Raw genomic sequence first — 27,780 nt, 5'->3', positions numbered from 1 at the left:
GCAAACTTGCTATGAAAGAGAAATTAAGTTTAATCTTTAGAACATTTATGGCCACATCTTACAATGTAAAGGGGGATTCCAGTCATTTTGAGTTATTCCCTATCTGCAGCGTAGGGGATAACTACTAGATCAGTCGGTGTCCTACTGCTGGAAAGCTTACTGATCATGAAAATAGGGGTTCTGTACTCCCCAGGGCCCCCCTAAACGAATGAAGCAGCAGGTGATGCATGGGCACGATCGCTATATTCATCTCTATGGGAACTGCCATAAATAGCAGAGTGTCATATTCGGCAATCCCCTAGAGGCAGTGTGCATGCTCAACGTGCTGCTCCAGTCATTTTAGGGGACCCTGCAGAGTATGGCCGCCACTGTTCCTGTGATCAGTGGTAGGACTCCCACTGATCTAAGAGTTAGCCCCTATCTTGCGAATTGGGGATAACTTGCTGGAATACCCCTTTAAGGTACATTTGCAGTATGGCATGTGTTTAGTTTGAAGACAGAACAAACACCAGATAATGTCAAATAAGCCTGAGGTCACTTGAAGTTAATTTGAAATTCGAGTTTATTACCCCTGACCTACAAGCTGCTATATATAGCAAGTACAGATGTTTCAAAATGAGCCAGCAGGGCTGGAAAAGAAGGCCCAGGCCAAAGAACACACGCATTACATGTTTGATCAACGAATGTCTTACATTTTGGTTATCTGAAATGTTTTCTTCTGTTTTTTTTTTTATCAGTTTGTTTCAAGGTGTTTGACATAGACCGTGATGGTGTTTTGTCTCGTAATGAACTGGAAGAGATGGTTCTTGCACTACTAGAGGTCTGGAAAGATAACCGCACTGATGCCATACCTGTAAGAGCTCTACTTGCATATGTTGTAATTGACTCTGTCATTCAGTGCTTGATATTGTGTTACAGATAGTGCTATTTAGAAATAATGGTGGCTTTCATGCATAGTCCACCCACTGCCCTTTGTACTCATTTCTAGTTAAAGGGACACTAAAGCCTGAAAAGCAAGAAAAAAAAAGCATAACCTGTTACGTAAAAGTTTGTTCTTTACCTTTTTCTGCCTGGACATCTTCAAACTGATACAGAAAGCAGTTTTTGGAGATTTCCTGCAGCCAGAGAAGTTCCTTCTTCCTCCCTGCCTCTCCATCTTCGACTGGAGACAGGCTGTTATCAGTATGCACTGGAGATTAAAATTAGAGAACAATTTATAAACAGTTGATTTTTTTCAGAAATAATGTTATCTTCATAGCTCAGCAGTGGAAGGAGCTGTTGTTGTGGCTGTACCATGCTACTAGAACAGTGTTTTACAAAATAACCAAGGCACGTCAACAAAAAACCTTTCTTAAAACACAAGTTCGCTCATTACTAGTTGTACTCTTTCTCTATGCTACAGTCGTTGATGTTCTCTAATTTTTGATCATTGTGTTTTCTGCAAAAGAATGTTTTTTTTGTTGACGTGCCTTGGTTATTTTGTAAAACACTGTTCTAGTAGCATGGTACAGCCACAACAACAGCTCCTTCCACGGCTGAGCTATGAAGATAACATTATTTCTGAAAAAATTACCTGTTTATAAATTGTTCTCTAATTTTAATCTCCATTGCATACTGATAACATTACATCCAGAGCACAATCAAAGGGCTGGAAACATAGGGTAGGTGCACACCTCTGTTTAACTGATCTTGCAGGCTATCCTCTACCACACGCAACTGTTTTTGTCTAGCCGAAAGCTAACATTTCGCCGGAAAGTGTCCGGATCTCGGTGATTGTGCTCCGGGTAGGCTGGATCCAGTGAATTATGCTAGGCTATTCTCTGGCGGATCAGTTAAATGGAGGTGTGAGTCTACCCTTAGCGGTTTCTTACAAAACCTCCTCCTGTGTGTGCAGTAATATTAGACAGTACCAGTTCACTGACACTACAGAAAGGGCTACACAGCTTTCCCAGGTGCCCGAATGTCATGTTTACCTATATAGGTAGGAAGGATTTCTTACTGTCTGTCTAGGCCAGGGATGACCAACCTGGAGCCCTCCAGCTGTTGCAAAACTACAACTCCCAGCATGCCTGGACGCCGACAGCTAACAGTCTTCAGCAGGGTATGGTGGGAGTTGTAGTTTTACAACAGCTGGAGGGCCACAGGTTGAGCATTCCGGGTTTAGGCAATTCTGACATTTTCCTGCAGCTGCCGTTAGGGGGAGCTCATTGCAAAAAGATTTTACAGCTGCCATTGAGTACAAAGGTAACTGTATTAATGCCAATGCTCAGAGCTCCCTCTAGTGGTAGCTGGAGGCAGTTTTATTAAGTAGTGAAGGGAAGCAGGAGATTTACAGCTGTAAGGGAGGTATTTATTAATGTATTATGCCAGTTGTGAAGTGTAAATACACAGAAAAATCTGGCGAGCATGATATTTATGATGCACATGGTTGAGGTGGTTCGTGATTTATTTATTTTTTAATATAGAACATTCCTCCACTCAAAAAATAATAATTATGTAAATTAATCAGACATCTCACTCTAGGCCCTTACTAAGTTTTGCTATGGGACCCTATGGTGTCTGTGTACACCTGTCTTAGACCATTACGCCACTAACATGATGCACACATAACAGGGACTACATTTGATCAATCAAATGAGCTGTCTGGTCATACTCAGTCCTCAGGTGGGTGGAAAGACATCCACTTTTATTTCCACCCTGTAGCTCACATAGACACCACTTGTTGAGAACCTCCTTGGTCTTCTAGCAGAGTCTGAGTGTGATAGGCTCAACGTTCTCACCAAGCGCTGCGCATGTTGGCTACAAGGTGGAAATAAAAGTGGATGTCTTTATAAACAGATGGTTAAACTGAATAATTCCTTTTATTAGATTAGTCTTTACCTTTCCATAACCAGAAGGGTTTTCTGAAGGTGCTTTGAGAAGTAGTTCACAAACTAACACCTGGCAGTAGTGCACATCCATCTGCATTCCTATTATTTGCCCTAATACCACTATTTTTTCAGTCGTTTTATTGCATGCTTGCAGTGGATGCGTTTGCTTACCAATATTCTTTACTTTTTCTAGGAATTACACTTGAATCTTTCTGACATCATAGACAATATATTAAAAACTCATGACACAACCAAGGTAAGAGGTCTTCTCCTGCAGCAATTTAACACAAGTAACTAGCGTGTTTCTGTATCACAGTTTCCAACTAGAGTCTCTTTTGCAGTGACAGCCACTTGGTTTCAGAGGTCACATAATGGGTCAAATGCAGATCTCCCGGTTACATATGTTAAAATAAATACATATTTGGGAAGTACATTGGCTAATTACGGTATTAATGGGTCCTCTTACAGAGACAAATTTCTGTCCTAGCCAAATGATGATACAGCTTATGATCAGCGCTTTGTCAGTGCCATTTATATTTAGCAATCATTGTGAGTATGGAGGCGAAAGATAGTTTAAGGCGTTGTCTGGCCTTGGAGCTGACGACCACTGGGGTCCTCCGCTGTTCCCTTGAACACAAATTTCTACACTTGCCTCTCTGCGCTCCAGCCGTGGCTCCATTCTGGGCACTTTCAGTAGGCGCAGCATCAGGAAGCAGTTTGGTTCCATGACCACTGCCGCCAATCCTCGGCGGTCACAGTGGGTTGAACACCACATTACAGCAGTGATGTACCGATCAAGCTGCTGTAACCACTGAGGCCTGTGATTGGCCACAGCTGTCATGGGACCAAGCTGCCTCTTGCTTGGACTCAAAGCAGCCGGGGACAGAGGAACAGCGGCACCATGGAAAGGTAAGGATTTTTTTGGTTTAGCAGGACAGCGGAGGGCCTAAAGGTTTTTCAGCTCCAAGGCTGGATAACCCTTTTAACACTATAGTTCAGATATCGGCAACCTTCTGCACTCCAGCTGTTGGGAAACTACAATTTCCAGCTGTTGGGAACCTTCTGCACTCCAGCTGTTGGGAACCTTCTGCACTCCAGCTGTTGGGAACCTTCTGCACTCCAGCTGTTGGGAACCTTCTGCACTCTAGCTGTTGGGAACCTTCTGCACTCTAGCTGTTGGGAAACTACAATTTCCAGCTGTTGGGAACCTTCTGCACTCCAGCTGTTGGGAACCTTCTGCACTCTAGCTGTTGGGAACCTTCTGCACTCTAGCTGTTGGGAACCTTCTGCACTCTAGCTGTTGGGAAACTACAATTTCCAGCTGTTGGGAACCTTCTGCACTCCAGCTGTTGGGAACCTTCTGCACTCTAGCTGTTGGGAAACTACAATTTCCAGCTGTTGGGAACCTTCTGCACTCTAGCTGTTGGGAAACTACAATTTCCAGCTGTTGGGAACCTTCTGCACTCCAGCTGTTGGGAAACTACAATTCCCAGCATGCTCCATTCATTTCTGTGAGAGTTCTGAGAAGAGCAGAGAAGTATGCACGCTGGGAGTTGTAGTTTCACAGCAGCTGGAGTGCCACAGGTTGCCTACCCCTGCTATAGTTAATCTCCAAATAGTTTTTACTTGCCAGAAGGACATCCCCCATTTACACGAGAATGTGCTGCGACAAAGAAAATAATTTATTTGCTACATAAAAGATACAATCACCTGTTTGTCGAATTATCGATGGCACATTTACGTTGGACAGTATTGAGGAATGTTCATTCCCTATCATCGCCTATGTTAAAGGACCCTCAAGTTACTGGGAGAAACTACCCCATGCACAAAACAGTTGTGTTCACGGCAGTGCAGCCAACAGAAATAGCTGTGGTGAGCGTCAATCTGCCCGATCGTCTGTTCTCATGAGATAAATACCTCTACCTAGAACAGCACATATACCCTTGGCCGAGCGTGCATGTGTGAAAACCAACCTTCATGATTAAGATGGTGGCCAAAGGTGCCTCTTGTAAATACTGACCTGAAAGAAACTTGGTTATTATGCATTTAGTTATATTTTTTCTAACTATTATAACAGATGTACGGTAAATCGCTTTCTTTATTTCTATTTTTGCTGTGCAGTGCCCATAATCCTAACCAGATCTGCTGTGTTTCAGAATAAAACTTTGCAAAGTCCAGGAGGTTGAATACATTTAATAGGGACTTGTTACCTCTCCTGACTAAATAATTTTATGACCCATATGGTAATTATTTAGGAGCACATTTTCATATATGTTCCATTCCTCATTTATTGCTACTAGAAGCCTACTGCTTTACAGTCTCACGTCGACAGCACCCAGATGTATATTCATTAATAAACTTCTAGTAGCAATAACTGAGGAACAATATAGCGTTATGAGAAAACCTGCTCCAGCATTATTTCATGGGGAATAAAATTGTATAGTAAAACAGACAAGTCAAGTACGGTGACAGGTCCTCGGCCACCACAGTTTTAGGCTGTAAATATGTTTTTTAGACCCTCTGCGTGTTTAAGAAGGTATTTCATGATATTCATTTTCACTTTTCTACAGAATGGGCATCTCACCCTGGAAGATTACCAGATATGGAGTGTTAAAAGTGCTCTTGCCAACGAGTTTTTAAATCTTCTGTTCCAGGTAAGCATTGTGATCATGTAAAAAATAATGAAGTGGTCTCATTCTATTTCACTAGATGGGTTTTTACCCTTTACCTATGAGAAAAACGGTCCAAGATATATTTCACGGCACGTTAGATAATTTACAGTAGTGCGGTATCAGGTATACTTTTATTTCGATCAGTCTCTAACCCCATGAAAACGCCCTGTATGTTAATGTGCTCTGTCACAAGCGTGCTGATAAGGCCTCTTTACATAGGCCGACTGTGCAGGCAATTATCTAGAAGGAGTTTTCGTTCCCGATAATTGCCTGCTTGTCAGAAGTGAAAGCTGCATTTACATGCAGCAATCGTCTCCTCTGCATGGGAATGAGCGATCACTACTGCGATCATTCATTTCCTTACAGCATTATTGTTTCTAGGCATCAGATTCCTGTTGACACAGAACGATCAACTGCCCAGTTTGGTGTCTGTATCAAGGATGCTTTCACCCGATGAATGAGCATTTGCTTGCTTATTGGGTGACCGGTAGAACCTTTACACAGGGGTTATCAGAAATGAGCGTTTCTAGGAGGCGGATGTGAAGGGGCCGTTAGTGGAATTACACAGAGGTGCACCAAATTGTGATAAAAAAATAATAATAATATTTTTATAGTACTCTATTACTATGTACAATAGATTATTTTAAAGTATAGTGAGCTGTGTTCCCTAAAATTGTTATAAATAAGTAAAAAAGAAGTGTCACGTCTGGGAAAGGAAGCGCATAGTGTTTGTTTAACTAGTCGAGTACTTTTTCATTTACCAATTGAGGGTAGTTGTGATTTGGTTTGCTGGTTTATTCATGGAAAGACCTGAAATGTATAGCATGGTGCTGCAATACTCTGAGGATATAAACAATGCTGTAGTATTTAGTCATGTGTTTTCTTAAAGGGGTGGTCTCCCTTCAGTAAGTGGCATTTATCCTGTAGAGAAAGTTAATACAAGGCACTTACAAATGTATTGTGATTGTCGATATTGCCTCCTTTGCTGACTGGATAAATTTTTCCGGCACATTATACACTGCTCGTTTCCATGGTTATTACCACCCTGCAATCCAGCAGCAGTGGTCGTGCTTGCACACTATAGGTAAAAGCAGGGAGCACATAGACACGCATGCACAACAACTCCCATCTTGACTACCTCGTATGTGCACTGCAGCGGTGACCATAACCCCCTGGATATGAGCAGTGTATAATATTATGGAAAAATGAATCCAGCCAGGGAAGGAGGCAATATGGACAATCACAATACATTAGTAAGTGTCTTGCATTAACTTTCCCTACATGATAAATGCTATTTGCTGAAGTGAGACAACCCCTTTCATATGTCAGCTACATTTTTTTTATTTTTTTACCACAGGGTAAAATTTATCCAAACTGATGCCAGATGTGTGCTGACATAAGATGCTCCAAATGTATTGAGTGTAAATTATCACGTGCTAGTCTGTGCGCCAGAGAAAAGCAAATTGACACCGACTGGAGAGTGATGTAAAATTGAAAAGTCATGATTTTTGTGCTGAAATAGCAGTTTTTGTACATCAGGAAACGGCCATACAGCCTTTTATAAATCCCTCCCACCAAATTTTTTTAATGATTAGGGTCCATTCACACGTCCGTAGTGCTTGCGGATCTGGCCGGCACCTCCATAGAAATGCCTATTCTTGTCTGCAAATGCGGACAAGAATAGGACATGTTCTATTTTTTTCCGGAGCCGTGAACTGGAAGATCGGCGGCGTGCTCCGGAAATGCGGATGCGGACCCGTTCACACACCGCCCCATAGAGAATGAATGGGTCCGCACCCGTTCCGCAATTTGCGGAACGGATAAGGACCCATTATTACGAACGTGTGAATGGAGCCTAAGGGCAGATTTAGGCAATATATGTAGATGATGAAACCTCTTGTACTGATTAGTGAACTTGTGCCACGCCTTAGACTCTCTCATCCCTGACTGTCGGTGTAGAGCTGGCACGTGAAAGAGCAGCTGGGTTTCCGTCACTGGTTAATCGGTCATCTCATTATATGCCACTGGAAATGTTCTGAAGCCTGAGAAAGGCTGAAATAGGAGCCGAAATCAATCAGTCACACACTATTACCCATAGTCAGTTCGATTAAACAGATGACAGTGAAAGAGTAGGCATTAGGAGAGTGAGTGATGAAAATTGCCGCTCGTGCATATTCCGAACTTTGCAAGGTGCTTCTCATGCTGATGAATGAGAGACCAGGCTTATCTTTTGCTCCATTCATTTTCTTGACATTAACATTGTTTCAGCTCAGATTATGATGGCAGTTAGTTGGGTCTTTTCTTTCTTTCTGTTTGAGAGTCCACATTCCTGAAAACATCAGGGTGGTGTTCAGCTCCGGATCAGTGTAGTGTACAGATCTGGACATTCCCATCCTACAGTTTGTATGCATTTCTGGCCAAGTGCAAGCTATATGCTAGTAAGAAGGGACAAAGCCTTACTCTGTGGGAGATTTTACATTGAAATATTGCTTTTTTATATATTTAATCTGTCATCTGTCAGCAGACTTGTACCTAGGACACTGGCTGAGCTGTTACATGTGCACTTGGCAGCTGAAGACATCTGTGTTGGTCCCATGTTCATATGTGCCCGCATTGCTGAGAGAACTGATGTTTAAATCCATTGCAATTGCCATTACATCTAGAGGCTCTGCTCTCTCTGCTACTGCCACGCCCTCTCCACTTTGATTGACTTTAGGAGAAATCACAGCCAGGCATGATCATGTTTACACTGCCTGGCCCTCTGTGCAGAGGACATGACCGTTGTAAAGGTGTAACGGCACCGCCCCCATTGCTCCTAGAGGCTCATTTGCATATATTAAAGCTTCATCTTTCTCGGCACTGAGGACACATATGAGCATGGGACCAACACGGATGTCTTCAGCTGCCAAGTGCACATGTAATAGGTCAGACAGTGTCACGGGTACAAAACTGCTGACAGATGCCCTTTAATAATACATTATACTAGTATTTGAATCACAGTTTAATTTGCACAATGCTGAGTTATTAGAAAGTTCCCTTGACAATTAGCTGATCACAAAGTGTTCCACTGCAGGGACCCCATCCAGCAGCTGTAATCGGAGCGGAAACCTGTCAGCAATTGTTCAGTTTCCCGGCAGTGCCATCCCGGGGAAAATTAGACATCACACTGTGCACGTTCAAATCAGTGGGGTGTCTGTCTTTTTTTTAACCTAAGCTATGATGGATTTATAATCCAGAACACGCAAGCTGTTAAGACTACCCTGTGACTCAAGCTTGCGTTTGTAACTTTGGCTAATAAAGACTGATATGTTAATTGGATCCTTCCTGATCTCTAGACCTTATTCACAGTGAGGTGTCTGTGTAATGATCCCTTTAGACAGGACTATTATCGGCTTCTTCACACAGTTTTGGTCCTTTTTTTTTTTTTTTTTTTTTTAGGCCAAAAATGTCTAACTTAGGCCTCATGCACACGACCGTTGTTTTGGTCTGCATCCGAGCCGCAGTTTTTGCGGCTTGGATGCGGACCCATTCACTTCAATAGGGCCGCAAAAGATGTGGACAGCAGTCCGTGTGCTGTCCGCTTCCATTGCTCCGTTCTGTGGTCCGCAAAAAAAATATAACCTGTCCTATTCTTGTCCGTTTTGTGGACAAGAATAGGCAGTTATATCAATGGCTGTCCGTGTTTTGCAGATCTGCAATTTGCGGAACGCAAAACACACACCGGTCGTATACATGAGGCCTGTACAGATGTATTATGCCAGGATTTAGCTGAGCGGAGTGGCTCCTGTCTGAGCTCCCCTTAAGCTTGGTTATATACTGGCACAGCACATCGGTGCCCTGTACCCTGTACAGATGTATTATGCCAGGACTTAGCTGAGCGGAGTGGCTCCTGTCTGTGCTCCGCTTAAGCTTGGTTATATACTGGCACAGCACATCGGTGCCCTGTACCCTATACAGATGTATTATGCCAGGATTTAGCTGAGCGGAGTGGCTCCTGTCTGAGCTCCCCTTAAGCTTGGTTATATACTGGCACAGCACATCGGTGCCCTGTACCCTGTACAGATGTATTATGCCAGGACTTAGCTGAGCGGAGTGGCTCCTGTCTGTGCTCCGCTTAAGCTTGCTTATATACTGGCACAGCACACCGGTGCCCTGTACCCTGTACAGATGTATTATGCCAGGATTTAGCTGAGCGGAGTGGCTCCTGTCTGAGCTCCCCTTAAGCTTGGTTATATACTGGCACAGCACATCGGTGCCCTGTACCCTGTACAGATGTATTATGCCAGGACTTAGCTGAGCGGAGTGGCTCCTGTCTGTGCTCCGCTTAAGCTTGCTTATATACTGGCACAGCACACCGGTGCCCTGTACCCTGTACAGATGTATTATGCTAGGATTTAGCTGAGCGGAGTGGCTCCTGTCTGAGCTCCCCTTAAGCTTGGTTATATACTGGCACAGCACACAGGTGCCCTGTACCCTGTACAGATGTATTATGCCAGGATTTAGCTGAGCGGAGTGGCTCCTGTCTGAGCTCCCCTTAAGCTTGGTTATATACTGGCACAGCACACAGGTACCCTGTACAGATGTATTATGCTAGGATTTAGCTGAGCGGAGTGGCTCCTGTCTGAGCTCCCCTTAAGCTTGGTTATATACTGGCACAGCACACAGGTGCCCTGTACCCTGTACAGATGTATTATGCCAGGATTTAGCTGAGCGGAGTGGCTCCTGTCTGAGCTCCCCTTAAGCTTGGTTATATACTGGCACAGCACACAGGTACCCTGTACAGATGTATTATGCTAGGATTTAGCTGAGCGGAGTGGCTCCTGTCTGAGCTCACCTTAAGCTTGGTTATATACTGGCACAGCACATCGGTGCCCTGTGCCCTGTACCCTGTACAGATGTATTATGCTAGGATTTAGCTGAGCGGAGTGGCTCTTGTCTGAGCTCACCTTAAGCTTGGTTATATACTGGCACAGCACACCGGAACCCTGTACCCTGTACCCTGTACAGATGTATTATGCCAGGCATTAGCTGAGCGGAGTGGCTCCTGTCTGAGCTCCCCTTAAGCTTGGTTATATACTGGCACAGCACACCGGAACCCTGTACCCTGTACAGATGTATTATGCCAGGCATTAGCTGAGCGGAGTGGCTCCTGTCTAAGGTCCCCTTAAGCTTGGTTATATACTGGCACAGCACATCGGTGCCCTGTGCCCTGTACAGATGTATTATGCCAGGATTTAGCTGAGCGGAGTGGCTCCTGTCTCAGCTCCCCTTAAGCTTGGTTATATACTGGCACAGCACACCGGAACCCTGTACCCTGTACAGATGTATTATGCCAGGATTTAGCTGAGCGGAGTGGCTCCTGTCGGTGCTCCCCTTAAGCTTGGTTATATACTGGCACAGCACACCGGTGCCCTGTACCCTGTACAGATGTATTATGCCAGGATTTAGCTGAGCGGAGTGGCTCTTGTCTGTGCTCCCCTTAAGCTTGGTTATATACTGGCACAGCACACCGGTGCCCTGTACCCTGTACAGATGTATTATGCCAGGATTTAGCTGAGCGGAGTGGCTCCTGTCTGTGCTCCCCTTAAGCTTGGTTATACACTGGCACAGCACACAGGTGCCCTGTACTCTGTACAGATGTATTATGCCAGGATTTAGCTGAGCGGAGTGGCTCCTGTCTGAGCTCCCCTTAAGCTTGGTTATATACTGGCACAGCACATCGGTGCCCTGTACCCTGTACAGATGTATTATGCCAGGACTTAGCTGAGCGGAGTGGCTCCTGTCTGTGCTCCGCTTAAGCTTGGTTATATACTGGCACAGCACATCGGTGCCCTGTACCCTATACAGATGTATTATGCCAGGATTTAGCTGAGCGGAGTGGCTCCTGTCTGAGCTCCCCTTAAGCTTGGTTATATACTGGCACAGCACATCGGTGCCCTGTACCCTGTACAGATGTATTATGCCAGGACTTAGCTGAGCGGAGTGGCTCCTGTCTGTGCTCCGCTTAAGCTTGCTTATATACTGGCACAGCACACCGGTGCCCTGTACCCTGTACAGATGTATTATGCTAGGATTTAGCTGAGCGGAGTGGCTCCTGTCTGAGCTCCCCTTAAGCTTGGTTATATACTGGCACAGCACACAGGTGCCCTGTACCCTGTACAGATGTATTATGCCAGGATTTAGCTGAGCGGAGTGGCTCCTGTCTGAGCTCCCCTTAAGCTTGGTTATATACTGGCACAGCACACAGGTGCCCTGTACCCTGTACAGATGTATTATGCTAGGATTTAGCTGAGCGGAGTGGCTCCTGTCTGAGCTCCCCTTAAGCTTGGTTATATACTGGCACAGCACACAGGTGCCCTGTACCCTGTACAGATGTATTATGCTAGGATTTAGCTGAGCGGAGTGGCTCCTGTCTGAGCTCACCTTAAGCTTGGTTATATACTGGCACAGCACATCGGTGCCCTGTACCCTGTACAGATGTATTATGCTAGGATTTAGCTGAGCGGAGTGGCTCTTGTCTGAGCTCACCTTAAGCTTGGTTATATACTGGCACAGCACACCGGAACCCTGTACCCTGTACAGATGTATTATGCCAGGCATTAGCTGAGCGGAGTGGCTCCTGTCTGAGCTCCCCTTAAGCTTGGTTATATACTGGCACAGCACACCGGAACCCTGTACCCTGTACAGATGTATTATGCCAGGCATTAGCTGAGCGGAGTGGCTCCTGTCTAAGGTCCCCTTAAGCTTGGTTATATACTGGCACAGCACATCGGTGCCCTGTGCCCTGTACAGATGTATTATGCCAGGATTTAGCTGAGCGGAGTGGCTCCTGTCTCAGCTCCCCTTAAGCTTGGTTATATACTGGCACAGCACACCGGAACCCTGTACCCTGTACAGATGTATTATGCCAGGATTTAGCTGAGCGGAGTGGCTCCTGTCGGTGCTCCCCTTAAGCTTGGTTATATACTGGCACAGCACACCGGTGCCCTGTACCCTGTACAGATGTATTATGCCAGGATTTAGCTGAGCGGAGTGGCTCTTGTCTGTGCTCCCCTTAAGCTTGGTTATATACTGGCACAGCACACCGGTGCCCTGTACCCTGTACAGATGTATTATGCCAGGATTTAGCTGAGCGGAGTGGCTCCTGTCTGTGCTCCCCTTAAGCTTGGTTATACACTGGCACAGCACACAGGTGCCCTGTACTCTGTACAGATGTATTATGCCAGGATTTAGCTGAGCGGAGTGGCTCTTGTCTGAGCTCCCCTTAAGCTTGGTTATATACTGGCACAGCACACAGGTGCCCTGTACCCTGTACAGATGTATTATGCTAGGATTTAGCTGAGCGGAGTGGCTCCTGTCTGAGCTCACCTTAAGCTTGGTTATATACTGGCACAGCACATCGGTGCCCTGTACCCTGTACAGATGTATTATGCCAGGATTTAGCTGAGCGGAGTGGCTCCTGTCTGTGCTCCCCTTAAGCTTGGTTATATACTGGCACAGCACACCTGAACCCTGTACCCTGTACAGATGTATTATGCCAGGATTTAGCTGAGCGGAGTGGCTCCTGTCTGAGCTCCCCTTAAGCTTGGTTATATACTGGCACAGCACATCGGTGCCCTGTACCCTGTACAGATGTATTATGCCAGGACTTAGCTGAGCGGAGTGGCTCCTGTCTGTGCTCCGCTTAGGCTTGGTTATATACTGGCACAGCACATCGGTGCCCTGTACCCTGTACAGATGTATTATGCCAGGATTTAGCTGAGCGGAGTGGCTCTTGTCTGAGCTCACCTTAAGCTTGGTTATATACTGGCACAGCACATCGGTGCCCTGTACCCTGTACAGATGTATTATGCCAGGATTTAGCTGAGCGGAGTGGCTCCTGTCTGAGCTCCCCTTAAGCTTGGTTATATACTGGCACAGCACATCGGTGCCCTGTACCCTGTACAGATGTATTATGCCAGGACTTAGCTGAGCGGAGTGGCTCCTGTCTGTGCTCCGCTTAAGCTTGGTTATATACTGGCACAGCACATCGGTGCCCTGTACCCTATACAGATGTATTATGCCAGTATTTAGCTGAGCGGAGTGGCTCCTGTCTGTGCTCCCCTTAAGCTTGGTTATATACTGGCACAGCACATCGGTGCCCTGTACCCTGTACAGATGTATTATGCCAGGACTTAGCTGAGCGGAGTGGCTCCTGTCTGTGCTCCGCTTAAGCTTGGTTATATACTGGCACAGCACACCGGTGCCCTGTACCCTGTACAGATGTATTATGCCAGGATTTAGCTGAGCGGAGTGGCTCTTGTCTGAGCTCACCTTAAGCTTGGTTATATACTGGCACAGCACACAGGTGCCCTGTACCCTGTACAGATGTATTATGCCAGGATTTAGCTGAGCGGAGTGGCTCCTGTCTGTGCTCCCCTTAAGCTTGGTTATATACTGGCACAGCACACCGGTGCCCTGTACCCTGTACAGATGTATTTTGCCAGGATTTAGCTGAGCGGAGTGGCTCCTGTCTGTGCTCCCCTTAAGCTTGGTTATATACTGGCACAGGACACCGGTGCCCTGTACCGTGTACAGATGTATTATGCCAGGATTTAGCTGAGCGGAGTGGCTCCTGTCTGTGCTCCCCTTAAGCTTGGTTATATACTGGCACAGCACATCGGTGCCCTGTACCCTGTACAGATGTATTATGCCAGGATTTAGCTGAGCGGAGTGGCTCCTGTCTGAGCTTCCCTTAAGCTTGGTTATATACTGGCACAGCACATCGGTGCCCTGTACCCTGTACAGATGTATTATGCCAGGACTTAGCTGAGCGGAGTGGCTCCTGTCTGTGCTCCGCTTAAGCTTGGTTATATACTGGCACAGCACATCGGTGCCCTGTACCCTATACAGATGTATTATGCCAGGATTTAGCTGAGCGGAGTGGCTCTTGTCTGAGCTCACCTTAAGCTTGGTTATATACTGGTACAGCACACAGGTGCCCTGTACCCTGTACAGATGTATTATGCCAGGATTTAGCTGAGCGGAGTGGCTCTTGTCTGAGCTCACCTTAAGCTTGGTTATATACTGGCACAGCACACAGGTGCCCTGTACCCTGTACAGATGTATTATGCCAGGATTTAGCTGAGCGGAGTGGCTCCTGTCTGTGCTCCCCTTAAGCTTGGTTATATACTGGCACAGCACACCGGTGCCCTGTACCCTGTACAGATGTATTTTGCCAGGATTTAGCTGAGCGGAGTGGCTCCTGTCTGAGCTCACCTTAAGCTTGGGTATATACTGGCACAGCACATCGGTGCCCTGTACCCTGTACAGATGTATGATGCCAGGACTTAGCTGAGCGGAGTGGCTCCTGTCTCAGCACCCCTTAAGCTTGGTTATATACTGGCACAGCACATCGGTGCCCTGTACCCTGTACAGATGTATTATGCCAGGATTTAGCTGAGCGGAGTGGCTCCTGTCTGAGCTCCCCTTAAGCTTGGTTACATACTGGCACAGCACACCGGTGCCCTGTACCCTGTACAGATGTATTATGCCAGGATTTAGCTGAGCGGAGTGGCTCCTGTCTGAGCTCACCTTAAGCTTGGTTATATACTGGCACAGCACACAGGTGCCCTGTACAGATGTATGATGCCAGGACTTAGCTGAGCGGAGTGGCTCCTGTCTCAGCACCCCTTAAGCTTGGTTATATACTGGCACAGCACATCGGTGCCCTGTACCCTGTACAGATGTATTATGCCAGGATTTAGCTGAGCGGAGTGGCTCCTGTCTGAGCTCACCTTAAGCTTGGTTATATACTGGCACAGCACACCGGTGCCCTGTACCCTGTACAGATGTATTATGCCAGGATTTAGCTGAGCGGAGTGGCTCCTGTCTGAGCTCACCTTAAGCTTGGTTATATACTGGCACAGCACATCGGTGCCCTGTACCCTGTACAGATGTATGATGCCAGGACTTAGCTGAGCGGAGTGGCTCCTGTCTCAGCACCCCTTAAGCTTGGTTATATACTGGCACAGCACATCGGTGCCCTGTACCCTGTACAGATGTATTATGCCAGGATTTAGCTGAGCGGAGTGGCTCCTGTCTGAGCTCCCCTTAAGCTTGGTTACATACTGGCACAGCACACCGGTGCCCTGTACCCTGTACAGATGTATTATGCCAGGATTTAGCTGAGCGGAGTGGCTCCTGTCTGAGCTCACCTTAAGCTTGGTTATATACTGGCACAGCACACAGGTGCCCTGTACAGATGTATGATGCCAGGACTTAGCTGAGCGGAGTGGCTCCTGTCTCAGCACCCCTTAAGCTTGGTTATATACTGGCACAGCACATCGGTGCCCTGTACCCTGTACAGATGTATTATGCCAGGATTTAGCTGAGCGGAGTGGCTCCTGTCTGAGCTCCCCTTAAGCTTGGTTATATACTGGCACAGCACATCGGTGCCCTGTACCCTGTACAGATGTATTATGCCAGGACTTAGCTGAGCGGAGTGGCTCCTGTCTGTGCTCCGCTTAAGCTTGGTTATATACTGGCACAGCACATCGGTGCCCTGTACCCTATACAGATGTATTATGCCAGTATTTAGCTGAGCGGAGTGGCTCCTGTCTGTGCTCCCCTTAAGCTTGGTTATATACTGGCACAGCACATCGGTGCCCTGTACCCTGTACAGATGTATTATGCCAGGACTTAGCTGAGCGGAGTGGCTCCTGTCTGTGCTCCGCTTAAGCTTGGTTATATACTGGCACAGCACACCGGTGCCCTGTACCCTGTACAGATGTATTATGCCAGGATTTAGCTGAGCGGAGTGGCTCTTGTCTGAGCTCACCTTAAGCTTGGTTATATACTGGCACAGCACACCGGTGCCCTGTACCCTGTACAGATGTATTATGCCAGGATTTAGCTGAGCGGAGTGGCTCCTGTCTGTGCTCCCCTTAAGCTTGGTTATATACTGGCACAGCACATCGGTGCCCTGTACCCTGTACAGATGTATTATGCCAGGGTTTAGCTGAGCGGAGTGGCTCCTGTCTGAGCTCACCTTAAGCTTGGGTATATACTGGCACAGCACATCGGTGCCCTGTACCCTGTACAGATGTATGATGCCAGGACTTAGCTGAGCGGAGTGGCTCCTGTCTCAGCACCCCTTAAGCTTGGTTATATACTGGCACAGCACATCGGTGCCCTGTACCCTGTACAGATGTATTATGCCAGGATTTAGCTGAGCGGAGTGGCTCCTGTCTGAGCTCACCTTAAGCTTGGTTATATACTGGCACAGCACACCGGTGCCCTGTACCCTGTACAGATGTATTATGCCAGGATTTAGCTGAGCGGAGTGGCTCCTGTCTGAGCTCACCTTAAGCTTGGTTATATACTGGCACAGCACACCGGTGCCCTGTACCCTGTACAGATGTATTATGCCAGGATTTAGCTGAGCGGAGTGGCTCCTGTCTGAGCTCACCTTAAGCTTGGTTATATACTGGCACAGCACATCGGTGCCCTGTACCCTGTACAGATGTATGATGCCAGGACTTAGCTGAGCGGAGTGGCTCCTGTCTCAGCACCCCTTAAGCTTGGTTATATACTGGCACAGCACATCGGTGCCCTGTACCCTGTACAGATGTATTATGCCAGGATTTAGCTGAGCGGAGTGGCTCCTGTCTGAGCTCCCCTTAAGCTTGGTTACATACTGGCACAGCACACCGGTGCCCTGTACCCTGTACAGATGTATTATGCCAGGATTTAGCTGAGCGGAGTGGCTCCTGTCTGAGCTCACCTTAAGCTTGGTTATATACTGGCACAGCACACAGGTGCCCTGTACAGATGTATGATGCCAGGACTTAGCTGAGCGGAGTGGCTCCTGTCTCAGCACCCCTTAAGCTTGGTTATATACTGGCACAGCACATCGGTGCCCTGTACCCTGTACAGATGTATTATGCCAGGATTTAGCTGAGCGGAGTGGCTCCTGTCTGAGCTCACCTTAAGCTTGGTTATATACTGGCACAGCACACCGGTGCCCTGTACCCTGTACAGATGTATTATGCCAGGATTTAGCTGAGCGGAGTGGCTCCTGTCTGAGCTCACCTTAAGCTTGGTTATATACTGGCACAGCACACCGGTGCCCTGTACCCTGTACAGATGTATTATGCCAGGATTTAGCTGAGCGGAGTGGCTCCTGTCTGAGCTCACCTTAAGCTTGGTTATATACTGGCACAGCACATCGGTGCCCTGTACCCTGTACAGATGTATGATGCCAGGACTTAGCTGAGCGGAGTGGCTCCTGTCTCAGCACCCCTTAAGCTTGGTTATATACTGGCACAGCACACCGATGCCCTGTACCCTGTACAGATGTATTATGCCAGGATTTAGCTGAGCGGAGTGGCTCCTGTCTGAGCTCACCTTAAGCTTGGTTATATACTGGCACAGCACATCGGTGCCCTGTACCCTGTACAGATGTATGATGCCAGGACTTAGCTGAGCGGAGTGGCTCCTGTCTCAGCACCCCTTAAGCTTGGTTATATACTGGCACAGCACATCGGTGCCCTGTACCCTGTACAGATGTATTATGCCAGGATTTAGCTGAGCGGAGTGGCTCCTGTCTGAGCTCCCCTTAAGCTTGGTTACATACTGGCACAGCACACCGGTGCCCTGTACCCTGTACAGATGTATTATGCCAGGATTTAGCTGAGCGGAGTGGCTCCTGTCTGAGCTCACCTTAAGCTTGGTTATATACTGGCACAGCACACAGGTGCCCTGTACAGATGTATGATGCCAGGACTTAGCTGAGCGGAGTGGCTCCTGTCTCAGCACCCCTTAAGCTTGGTTATATACTGGCACAGCACATCGGTGCCCTGTACCCTGTACAGATGTATTATGCCAGGATTTAGCTGAGCGGAGTGGCTCCTGTCTGAGCTCACCTTAAGCTTGGTTATATACTGGCACAGCACACCGGTGCCCTGTACCCTGTACAGATGTATTATGCCAGGATTTAGCTGAGCGGAGTGGCTCCTGTCTGAGCTCACCTTAAGCTTGGTTATATACTGGCACAGCACACCGGTGCCCTGTACCCTGTACAGATGTATTATGCCAGGATTTAGCTGAGCGGAGTGGCTCCTGTCTGAGCTCACCTTAAGCTTGGTTATATACTGGCACAGCACATCGGTGCCCTGTACCCTGTACAGATGTATGATGCCAGGACTTAGCTGAGCGGAGTGGCTCCTGTCTCAGCACCCCTTAAGCTTGGTTATATACTGGCACAGCACACCGATGCCCTGTACCCTGTACAGATGTATTATGCCAGGATTTAGCTGAGCGGAGTGGCTCCTGTCTGAGCTCACCTTAAGCTTGGTTATATACTGGCACAGCACATCGGTGCCCTGTACCCTGTACATATGTATGATGCCAGGACTTAGCTGAGCGGAGTGGCTCCTGTCTCAGCACCCCTTAAGCTTGGTTATATACTGGCACAGCACACCGATGCCCTGTACCCTGTACAGATGTATTATGCCAGGATTTAGCTGAGCGCAGTGGCTCCTGTCTGAGCTCCAGTATAGAAGTCTCGGAAACCCCTTTACCAATACAGAGCAGCTGTAGAATGCTGTTCTGTGATAAATCAGCGTGGTCTCCAGCCCCTCGCTTCTACTGGATTATGCCCAAATCAAGGCCAGACAACCCCTTTAAAGAAAATGTGTCCTCATAAAATGACCTATTATTTAAATCATGTTTGTATGTTTAACATATTTTTAAAGATCTTTTGGTGATGTTATTTTTAAGTTTTCATGTCAATATCTATATTTAAACAAAAACCATAAAATAAAATCCTGCAGTGTTCGCACTGGCCACTAAGGCAAATAATAGGCACCACTTCTTGGTCTGTACAGATCACTTTACTGCTGTTATCTTCTTATCTATACACAGAGGTGATATCATTACAGGCAGGATTAGAATGACAGATGAAGGCTGTATTACACAGCCCGATGAGCCAGACGATTGTCGGGAGGGAAGCGTACCCTGTTTTCTCTCTCAAGACATTCAGAGAGAATGTTACTTTTAGATGGGGGAGGGGGGATAAATACATTTTTCTCTGATAAGATATAATTACAAAGTTTCTAATAATCTTATAATAATTCTGTACTATTATTGTATGCAACATTACCATTTGTTTCCCAGAAAAGCCCTTTAAGCCAAAAACTTCAGCTTTAGGTTCACTACCTACTCCCAAAGTGCTCCCTGGCAGTATTAAAGGGGTATTCCACCTGCTTCCCGACAATCCATTCCAGTAGTCTGGTATGGATCGCTCTGGTCCCTGGCCTGTAAACTTCTGGACAGTACCTCAGCAGTGCCATCTCCCCAATGACATACCAAGCAGTGACCTGCTGCTTTGGGGACACGTCATCGCTGAGGCCAGTGATTGGTTGCAGCAGAGCAAGTGACCACTTCTGGAAGTTTACACGCTGGGAATGGAAGGAGCTTTGCGAGACTCGGCTCTGGAACGGAGTAAGTGATTTTTCAGTTACAGCGCTGTCCTGGCCACATTTGAAATTGGGGTACAAGCTGGAATACACCTTTAAGTTTCTCCCTCCTAGTGAGTGGTGGTAGTCATAGGTCAATTGGAAATCTATATAGGAAATGACTTGTACACATGTACTTGTTCTTTGGATAAAAGTTGATTTTGCTCTTCTAATATTATTTCTATTATTAACTTCAGCCTTTATATGAAGATCTACATTGTAACGTCCTCTCTTTTTATTTATTTTTTTAGGTTTGCCACATAGTTTTGGGTTTACGACCAGCCACTCCAGAAGAAGAAGGGCAGATTATCAGGTGCAACATGTTTATTAAAATTTTTATTTTTTTTGCATGGTTTGCGTCAGATTTTGTTTTACAGCTTAATATTATAACATATATTCTTTTTTTTTATTTGCAGGGGATGGTTGGAAAGAGAGAGTCGGCATGGCCTTCAACTTGGGCACAATTGGTTTCTCATATCTATGCAGTGGTGGCAGCAGTGGAAAGAATATGTCAAATATGTAAGCTTTTATTACAAGTTTATGGCACTCAGGATATAGATGTCTTTGTCCATGATTCCTGTAGCCATTAATTCTGTTTTTGCAACTTGATTATCAATAATAGCACAATTTAGTCTTCACAATAGAAAATGGCATTGAAGCTTCTTGCTCCAAAAGATGTATTTATAACTGGTGAGAACCATATTGGTACATGCATATGTTTTGATGGAGGCAGGCGGAGTAACTAAGTCTGGGATGCGATGGGTATGACTGGGTTCCCCATTTTCAGCTTGCTTGTTCACTAATGTACGTCACACTACTTGGCCAGACATTTACTTGTAAAACTTTTTTACCATTTATTTCTCCTAATAATTGGCACAAGTAAATTTGTGTTTCCATTACGTTTAAACTACTACAAGATGTTCATTTAATTTAGAATGCTGAATGGTGACCTGATTAGAGGATTCGTGTGGCTCATCCGTTGGACTAGTGAAAATGTGTTTTGACAGATTAGTGTAACAGTTTTCCTTTCCACTGTCATCGCTTTGACATGTGCTACATCTCCAGCCCCCAAGCATTAGAACATCAGCGCAATGCTGAAAAGCACGAGACATGTATGAAAATGCATGAATCTCCTCCACTAAAAGTGCTGTACTTCTGATCAGAAGCAATAATAACAGTGCTATATGAATGTATACTATCCAAGATATCTTGTTATCTTCTTAAGGTGTTTCCATAAAGTACTATTTCCTAATATCAAATTATTCTGTAGTAAAACAGGAAACCTTCATTACATTCCCTTTCAGGCCTAAAAGCCCCAACATTAATTTTAACCAGATCTTGAATTTCTCTTAAAGGAACGTACACAAAGTAATAAATCAGTGCCTGCAGTTCTTTTACTACCTTCCTTTTTTGTTACTTTTTTCTCGTTTCTTATTAAATATAATTATACGATTATAGGGATTATATTTGCTGTTTTAATACCTTTCAATACCTTACCAGCGCCAAGGTGGTCTCAGTCAGGCAGTTCATACTCTAAACCTACCTATGCCGTTGGGCATCTACATTCAGGAGCGCAGGCCCTGCACATATCGTGTGCTGCTCCTAGTTACCTCTGTGCATCCAGCAACTGATGAGAGGAAGAGCCTGCGCAGCTATATGTACCACCTAATCAAGGTCACCATATTCTGACCCACACAACTTTTTTATATTTCCATATATAGTTGTAGAGTTGTGTAAGGGCTCTTTTTTGTGGGGTGAACTGTCATTTTTATTGATGCCATTTTGGGCTACATATGTTTTTTTTAATCACTTATTGTTACAGGTCATACTTATCCCACTCCCATACCTGTGTCACTCCTGATCCCTGCACAGTCGCGCTGCATCTCCCCGTTGTTCAGATCAATATCAATATCCGGCGCAATGCTGGCCTTGATGAGCAGATTCCTGTGGGTGCAGATACAATTGAGTGTAGAGGCACCCAGAAACTGGGTGATTCATCCGGTGACCGAGCGCCAGGTGAAGGGGACTGGCGCCCCTTCAGGAGTCATGGAAAGTGTGTGTGTGTGTGTGTGTGTGTGTGTGTATGTATGTATGTATGTATATATATATATATATATATATATATATATATATATATATATATAATTAGGGATCGACCGATTATCGGTTTTTACCGATATTCAGAAGGAAGCAGTGTTCCCCCCCCCCCCAAACCCAGTATTAATCATTGGTGGCAGTGGCCACAGGGTCCCCTCTCCGTTCCTCCTCAGTGGCAGTTCCGATCGGAGCCCCAGCAGTGGAAGCCTGGGGCTCCGACAGGGCCAGCCCAACCATATAGGCGAACTAGACGTTCGCCTAGGGACGCCGGCCTGCTGGGGTCACCCTGGTGGGATCCCCCTGACTGGGGCTGCAGCGCCATTACAGGGGGGCCAGGAGGTGGAGGTCCTTCTTAAATATGGCAGAGCAGGCATCTGCTTACCCTGATGGCAGGTGCCTGCTCTGCCAGTAAATTACCGTAGGAGAGGAGGGGAGCAGCAAGTTAGGCTGTTCTAGCAGCTCCCCACTCCTCCCTCGTGCACCCTCTGTGATGCCGGAATATGACATCATTCCGGCCCCGGCATACTAAACGGCGCAATGGAGGACTCAGGAGCTGCACCACACTGGACCCCAGGGAGGTGAGTGTTTAAGTGTTTTACTGAGTGAGTGTCTGCCTGTGTATCTATGTCAGTGAGTGAGTGTATGTATGTCTGTCTGTCAGTAAATGTATGTGTGTCGGTCATTGAGTGTCTGTATGTCAGTGAGTCAGTGAGTGTATGTCAGTGAGCGTGGATGTCTGTCGGTCAGTAAGTGTCTGTGTGTTTGTCAGTGAGTATGTGTATGTTTGTCAGTGAGTGTATGTGTGTGTTTGTCTGCCAGTGAGTGAGTGTCTGCCAGTGAGTTTCTGTGTGTGTGTTTCAGTGGGTAGGTGTATGTCTGTCAGTGAGTGAGTGTGTGTCTGTCAGTGAGTGAGTGTATGTATGTCTGTCTTTCTGTCAGTAAATGTATGTGTGTCGGTCATTGAGTGTCTGTATGTCAGTGAGTCAGTGAGTGTATGTCAGTGAGCGTGGATGTCTGTCGGTCAGTAAGTGTCTGTGTGTTTGTCAGTGAGTATGTGTATGTTTGTCAGTGAGTGTATGTGTGTGTTTGTCTGCCAGTGAGTGAGTGTCTGCCAGTGAGTTTCTGTGTGTGTGTTTCAGTGGGTAGGTGTATGTCTGTCAGTGAGTGAGTGTGTGTCTGTCAGTGAGTTTCTGTGTACGTCATTGAGTGCGTGTCTGTCGGTGAGTGCGTGTCTGTCGGTGAGTGCGTGTCTGTCGGTGAGTGCGTGTCTGTCGGTGAGTGCGTGTCTGTCGGTGAGTGCATGTCTGTCGGTGAGTGCATGTCTGTCGGTGAGTGTATGTCTGTCTGTCGGTGAGTGTATGTCTGTCTGTCGGTGAGTGTATGTCTGTCTGTCGGTGAGTGAGTGACATGAGGGGGTGGCAAAATGGATCTTTGCCCAGGGCAGCAAAAATCCTTGCACCGGCCCTGGGCTCCGATCGGTTACCATGGCAGCCAGGATGCTATTGAAGCCCTGGTTGCCATAGTCGGCTCCCTTGCTGCTGTGTGCACAGAGCAGCAGGGACAGTCTGAGGTCCTATTAACCCTGATAGAGATCTATCAGGGCGAATAGGACAAGGGTTCTAGCCCCTAAGGGGGCTAAAAGTAAAAAAAAAAAAAAAATAAGTTAAATATTTTAATATTTCAGGCATTTTTTGAATGTGGCAATATCAATTATGTAATTTTTTTTACATATAAAAAAGAAATTGGGGAAATGGAGATGGTTTTGATTTTTTTTTTATATATATTTTTTAAGCTTTTTGAACTTTATTTTTGTCCCCTTTTGAACATGGGATCATTAGATTGCTTATACCATAAGCTGCATAACTAGTGTAGTCTATAGAAAGTTTCTATGTTCCTATGCAGTCCTGGGAGCCTTCACAAGTTTGAAACCAAAAATCTCAAATGCTGTGGTGGCATCTGTGAGCTTAAAGGGAACCTGTCATCTACTTTATGTTGCCCATACTAACGGCAGAATAAAGTAGAGACAGGTGAGTTGATGTCAGCGGTCTGTCATTGATAAGTTAAAAGTAAGTGGTTGCCGAGAACCAACATCACAATCATTGCAGACTGGGCCTGGAAAAGAGTCTCGGCCACCTGAGAAGAGTCCTGGTTATTCATGAGCTCCTGCTCTCCTGCCCACCTGCTAATGACTGACAGGCTTCTACCTAGTTTTCTCCCTTTCTCTCTAGGAGAGAACTGCCAATCATCAGCAGATGGGTGAGAGTGCAGGAGATGATGAATAACCAGGACTCTTCTCAGGTAGATTTGACTCTTTCCAAGACCTGGGCTGCAATGGTTATGATGCTGGTTCTCGGCAACCACTTACTTTTAGCTGATGTGTGACACACCGCTGACATCAGCATTTCTGTCACTATTTTATGCTGCCCTCAGTCAGATCAGCATATAGTTGATGACAGGTTCCCTTTAAATGTTCATGATGGTCATTTACTCTTATCGTGGACACTGCTGGCAGATGTCTGCTACGTAGAACAGTGAGCACTCTCTGGCTATGGCGCCACTTTATCTCTTGAACAGGCACCATCTTTAAAGACCTGACATCTGCCGCACACATACGACTGATGTTTTTAGCTTGAAAATGCAGCGAGACAGATCACAGAGATTTTTTTATTTATTAGTACTGATATCATTATGCGGTAAACAGTTAATGTCATTAATGTGTAATATCATAAACCTTATCTACTGATATGAAAATGTACGTAGGCTGCACATAGAATCTTCCAAGCTGCCAGCAGTGCATTTAAAAAGACATTATAAAGCACAGGCAGGATCCTTGGCACCGCATGTTTAGAAGGAATGGTTCAATAGGGACTGTATGATGCACTCATCCCTAAAGTCGTGATTTTGTCATTAGTGTGAAAGGATTGAAATTTGCTGCTCCAATGTACTAGAACCTTTATTTAAGGGAAAAACTAATAAGATTATGTATTTTCTTAGTTTTAATAAGTTTGATTTTACATTAATGATAGTGTAGCGGTCACTTGCTGGCAGTGGTTTGTGTCCGCCCTGTTCTCTGCTTGTCTGCTGGAATGCGTATGGATCTATCCCTTGGACTCCATTATACTTACTGGGGCCAGCGGACATTCTGTCTGCATCCAGCAATGTCGCATCCGGTGAATTCCAGCAGGCTGGTCTCTGCTGGAAGTGTGAAAGTAGTCTAAAGCGCAGCGTCTACGTGTTTCAGATCGTGGGATAGTGATCCTTACTCATGATAAAGGCTGCACAGGCTGAGATGCACACATTGTAACAGGTTTTCATTATCATTAGTTATTATATTATAGCATGTGACCTGCCAAAACAATCCTGTTGCTCAGGTTTAGCTATATGTGTTTGTCTCAATATGCGCAACATTTGTCACCAGTAAGCATCACAATCCGAAACGCGTAGACTCTGCACTTTAGACGGTGAACATTTGTATTGGCTTTTACTATGCTAAATAAAGGTCTTTTTTTTTTTTTTTTGGGTACAGCTAAGGCTGCTTTCACACTAGCGTTCGGGTTTCCGTTCGTGAGCTCCGTTTGAAGGAGCTCACGAGCGGACCCGAACGCAGCCGTCCAGCCCTGATGCAGTCTGAATGGAGGCGGATCCGCTCAGACTGCATCAGTCTGGCGGCGTTCAGCCTCCGCTCCGCTCGCCTCCGCACGGACAGGCGGACAGCTGAACGCTGCTTGCAGCGTTTGGGTGTCCGCCTGGCCGTGCGGAGGCGTGCGGATCCGTCCAGACTTACAATGTAAGTCAATGGGGACGGATCCGTTTGAAGATGCCACAATGTGGCTCAATCTTCAAGCGGATCCGTCCCCCATTGACTTTACATTGAAAGTCTGGACGGATCCGTCCCAGGCTATTTTCACACTTAGCTTTTTTTAGCTAATATAATGCAGACGGATCCGTTCTGAACGGAGCCTCCGTCTGCATTATTATGGGCGGATCCGTTCAGAACGGATCCGCCCGAACGCTAGTGTGAAAGTAGCCTAAGATGCTGAGCTGTGAACAGCAGTATATACTTCGCTGATGGGCACGCCACTGCCATTTTTATATTCTTCTTTAAAGAAGCCATGAATATAAAAAAATGCATATAAAATAATTAAATATTCTATCACTTAGGCTTCTTTCACATTAGCGTTAGGCTTGTCTTGCCACCTCTCAACATGTTTACCGTGCTGCTGCCACATCTCCCGCTCGTCCCCATTATAGTGAATGAGGCCGGGATGAACTTCTCAGTACGGATCCGGCAGGCTGTTTCCTTACTGGAACAGCCTGCTGGACAAGCCTCATGCTAGTGTAAAACTCGCTTAAAGGGGTTGTCCGGGTTCAGAGCTGAACCTGGACATACCCATAATTTCACCCAGGCAGCCCCCCTGACAAGAGCATCGGAGCATTTCATTATCCGATGTTCTCCCTTGCCCTGCGCTGGATCGCGCAGGGCAAGGGCTCTTTTATTTACAATAACACACTGCCGGACGGAAGCTTCCACCCAGCAGTGTGTTCAGTGACGTCACCGTCTCTGATGGGCCGGCTTTAGCTCTGCCCTCGCCGTTTTACAGGCTAGGGCAGTGCTAAAGCCCCCTCATCAGTGCCGGTGACGTCACCAGGCTCACTGCTGGGCGGAAGCCTCCGCCTGGCAGCCCTAAGGAGAGCCCGGTTCGTCACAGAAACTCCAGAAAATGCCTTTTCCCTGCCTGATTCAGCGCAGGGCAAAAGAGCGCATCGGAGCAGTTAAGCATTAACTGCTCCAATACTCAAGTCAGGGGGGCTGCCTGGGTGAAAATGGGGATATACAACCCCTTTAAAGTGGTATTCTTTGATGCCATTTTATTTATACTAAGAATAAATCCTCTCTGCGTCAGGCATGCCCCTTCCTCTTCTGCACTGGATCAGGAGTCTCCCTCTTCTGCCCTGTCTGCAATAGGTCAAAACATTGCCTTCAGCAATTCCCCGGCCGAAAATGGAACAGATCAATGGAAAAAAAAACCTCTGTTTTCTGTAGGAATTCTAAAAGACTGTATATTTCAGGAATGGGCATAAACTCCTGCATATATTGGTTTCAAAATAATATTTGTTTACTCGCTTTTAAGAATTTATTAACTTCAACCCATGAAGGGTAAACTTGCTGTAGTCATCTGTTGTAGTCCATGGGTTTCTGTATGGGGGCGCACAATAGATGCTTAATATACCTTAAAGCTGTTGGGTTAGCCTCATACCCCGGTCAGCCATATTAAATATTAATACCATTGACAGGTGAAGTGAATAACATTGATTATCTCATAAAAATAGCCCTGTCCAGGGATGGGAGATATTAGGCAGCTGTCAGTTCTTAAAGCTGAAGTATTGGAAGCAGAAAGAATGGGCAATCTGAGGGCTAAAATGTGATGAAAGAGCATGTCCAAAATGGCAGGTCTTGTAGGGTATTGCTGGTACACATATTAACACGTTTTTCTAATGTTTTGAGATAGTAGTAGGTCCTCTTATTTATTATATTCTCTCTAATCAAACTAGGACCCTTTTAAAATATATACCTTTTATTATTTATCTTTAAAATATATGCCCGATATCTTATTACTACTACTACTTGTATGTACGTCACAA

At 46.1% G+C, this 27,780-nt stretch overlaps 1 protein-coding gene across 2 annotated transcripts in view; it reads left to right on the top strand.

Moving 5' to 3' along the window:
- Window positions 1-27,780, top strand: part of USP32 (ubiquitin specific peptidase 32) — a 240,770-nt gene that overhangs the window by 124,016 nt on the left and 88,974 nt on the right. For both annotated transcript variants that reach the window (XM_044286239.1, XM_044286238.1), the window contains exons 8-12: window positions 738-853; window positions 3,064-3,126; window positions 5,441-5,524; window positions 20,292-20,353; window positions 20,457-20,559. In XM_044286239.1, the coding sequence (XP_044142174.1) occupies window positions 738-853; window positions 3,064-3,126; window positions 5,441-5,524; window positions 20,292-20,353; window positions 20,457-20,559 (428 nt within the window). The remainder of the gene's footprint in view (window positions 1-737; window positions 854-3,063; window positions 3,127-5,440; window positions 5,525-20,291; window positions 20,354-20,456; window positions 20,560-27,780) is intronic.

Source organism: Bufo gargarizans, chromosome 3, assembly GCF_014858855.1.
Source record: "Bufo gargarizans isolate SCDJY-AF-19 chromosome 3, ASM1485885v1, whole genome shotgun sequence".
Taxonomy (NCBI): domain Eukaryota; kingdom Metazoa; phylum Chordata; class Amphibia; order Anura; family Bufonidae; genus Bufo; species Bufo gargarizans.
Note: the sequence above shows the minus strand (reverse complement) of the source record. Positions and strands in the feature narration are given on the sequence as shown.